We start from the raw sequence: 2,533 nt of genomic DNA, 5'->3' as shown, positions 1-2,533 counted from the left end.
TAGGAAATATGACGATGCACCATAAAATAATCTCAGCGATGCTGACACGCAATGGTTTTAAATGGTCCAGATGCAAAGGGATATCTGGGTTAAATGTTACTGTGTACGCTCTGCATCTCATACATGCATGCATGCTGTCAATTACCACAAAAAAATTTTTTTTTTTAATTAAATTAAAAAAAAAGACCCCTTAGTTTATAAAACCTCTAATACAATGCACACAAACAACATTTTTGTTCAAAAGAGTAAGTTTAAAACGAAGTTAAAGCTGCATATTTCTGTTTTTAAAACTATCCGAATCTCATGTGCTATAGACTCCCATTGCAAGTGCATTACTTGAAACAATATCTGATTGTTTTTACAAACTGAAAGATAAATCAGAAATATTGTTTATGGTAATCGACAGTATGTCGCAGATGCTGTTGAAAGAGCTTGAACCTGGAATATTGCTTTAATCTTTATTGGAGATCAAGAACAATATCACAAAAAAAAAATGTCTCAGAAAAATGCCAACCAGAACAGCTACAACTTGCTCCCTCAATTCTAAATATACATTTAGTTTTGTATCCAAAACCACTTTGTAATACATGAGACACCTTATTGGTACATTATATAACAACAGAGCCATGATCCCTCAGAACCTCGTTACTACCATAGGAACTGTTAATGAGTGTGAAAGATCAAAACAGAATGAGAGACAGGCAAACAGACAGGCAGGCACAGAGCAGTACACAGGGTCTGGTGGAGTGGGACCACCGTGGCTCATGGGACATTAACTCATGGTCCCTGTCTGTCACACTGTTCTCTTACCACCATCTGTTTTCCCTTAATTCAACAGCACTCCCTGAGATGGTTTCAGTGTAAAAATAGGGCCTTTTTTTCTTCAAGAAACTCAGCGGATGTTATGTGCAAATGAAGTGCAGCTCCACAGAGGAGTCATCTGTATGCCTGCAGAACTCCCACCGGATTCACAGTCTGTACAAAACCCCTTTATACGTGGGAATGATGATTACTGCCATACAGGGTGCTGCTTGCTTTGTAGATTTGTATGTTTGTTTCAGCTTTTCCCCGCAAGCACTTTTTTTGAAAACGTTTTGGGATTATTTTTAAGGAAAAATTCTCGTCAATATTCTTAAAAAAAAAAAAAAGCTGTTAGGCAGAATGTCCAAGCTTCTGTTTTCCACACAAAAAAGTGAATTTGGAAGAGCTATTCCTTAAGGCCACTGAATTGCCTCAGTTCAAACATTAAAGACGCTCGAGGAAACAGGGATGTCTTGACGCAGCACCCCTGGAGAAACAGGTCAGGCTGAGTGACTTGCTAAAGGGCACAACAACAGTGAGCGGGGACGTTAAAATGTCGACAGTCTGGTGCTTTCCCCAAGTTAAGCTTACATGCCCTCTGGTTACTGATGAGAAGCATTGATCACTGCCAGCGCAGGTTTGGTTGTAGGCTACAACAGGTTTACTCCCATAAAATAATGTAAAGGTGATATGTACGCACTCAGAGACAGTTTAAAGTTAATTCACCACATAAAAACAAAGCACTTGCTACTCACCTCGCAGCTGAACTCCAAGTCTGCATCCATTGTAACAACTGTGACACTGAAGGTTTTGGCTTGTTTCCTCCGAAGCGAGTTGAGACCCATTTTTGATGCAAGGACACTTGCCATAATAGCCGCTGATGGGAAACCTTCCTCCTCGAAACAACATAAACCTGTCTACTAAACTCTCTGTCTGAAGCATAGAAGTTGAACTCTGGTTAAAAGCTACACTTTAGCATTACTAGCCAATGTAACATCTCTAAAGGCAGGACGTTGTCAAACCACCTGCGTTAACTGGTAACTAGTAGTTGGACACATATTATCCCTATTTACTTCCTTTAAAGCTTCATTAAGCCTGTAAGAAGATAAAGGGGAAAGACAAGAGCACAAGTTTATTAGCTAGTAAATGAGTACATGTACAATAACAATAGAAGCTGCTTTGAAACTACTATAAGCGTAAATACCTATTAAGTGACAGATATCTGATAACAAACATAAACCTATTACGTAACACTTAAGTATACATTCCTGTAGCAAAATACGAACTTTTACACGACTACACAACATTTTAAGTGCTCGTATACGCTTGTTTGGGCTAATCTACGGTTTCACGCCTCATTGTTTTTTTTTTGGTGTGAGGTATTTTTGCCGGAATTGGCCTGACAGCTTGTAAACTGGTTGCTAACTCACCTGTCGAGCTGTAAAAACAGCTGATATCCCGCAGTGTGTGTGATTCACGTCCGCTTATTAAACACCTGACACACAAACACAGCTGCTGGGTTGACTCTCACTCTTTCAGGCCGAAAAACAAAACTGCAGCTGAAACTTCGCGTGCGCCTGAACGAGGAGGCGGGAGGACATGCGCAATAGCGCGCGCCATTCAGCTAGAGTTAAAAGCCTGTTTTTGTTTGTTTGTTTGTTGTTTTTGTTTTTTGTCAGGGATAAGACAAATAAATAAATTTATAAATAAATACATACATACATACATACAC

At 39.4% G+C, this 2,533-nt stretch overlaps 1 protein-coding gene across 2 annotated transcripts in view; it reads right to left on the bottom strand.

Annotated features, from left to right (window-relative positions):
- The window catches only part of nf2a (NF2, moesin-ezrin-radixin like (MERLIN) tumor suppressor a), a 45,950-nt gene that overhangs the window by 41,237 nt on the left and 2,180 nt on the right, over window positions 1–2,533 (bottom strand). Inside the window, exons 1-3 of one of the 2 annotated variants that reach the window (XM_016290663.1) lie at window positions 2,232–2,407; window positions 1,827–1,896; window positions 1,557–1,734 (exon numbers count right to left, since the gene is read on the bottom strand). The exons of the other annotated variant lie outside the window; for it this stretch is intronic. Of the exons in view, the coding sequence (XP_016146149.1) occupies window positions 1,557–1,670 (114 nt within the window). The 5' untranslated portion in view covers window positions 1,671–1,734; window positions 1,827–1,896; window positions 2,232–2,407. Of the gene's footprint in view, window positions 1–1,556; window positions 1,735–1,826; window positions 1,897–2,231; window positions 2,408–2,533 lie in introns of those variants that run through there. 2 annotated transcript variants of the gene reach the window in all.

This window comes from Sinocyclocheilus grahami, unplaced genomic scaffold (genome assembly GCF_001515645.1).
Source record: "Sinocyclocheilus grahami isolate Dianchi unplaced genomic scaffold, SAMN03320097.WGS_v1.1 scaffold261.1, whole genome shotgun sequence".
Classification (NCBI taxonomy): Eukaryota; Metazoa; Chordata; class Actinopteri; order Cypriniformes; family Cyprinidae; genus Sinocyclocheilus; species Sinocyclocheilus grahami.
Note: the sequence above shows the minus strand (reverse complement) of the source record. Positions and strands in the feature narration are given on the sequence as shown.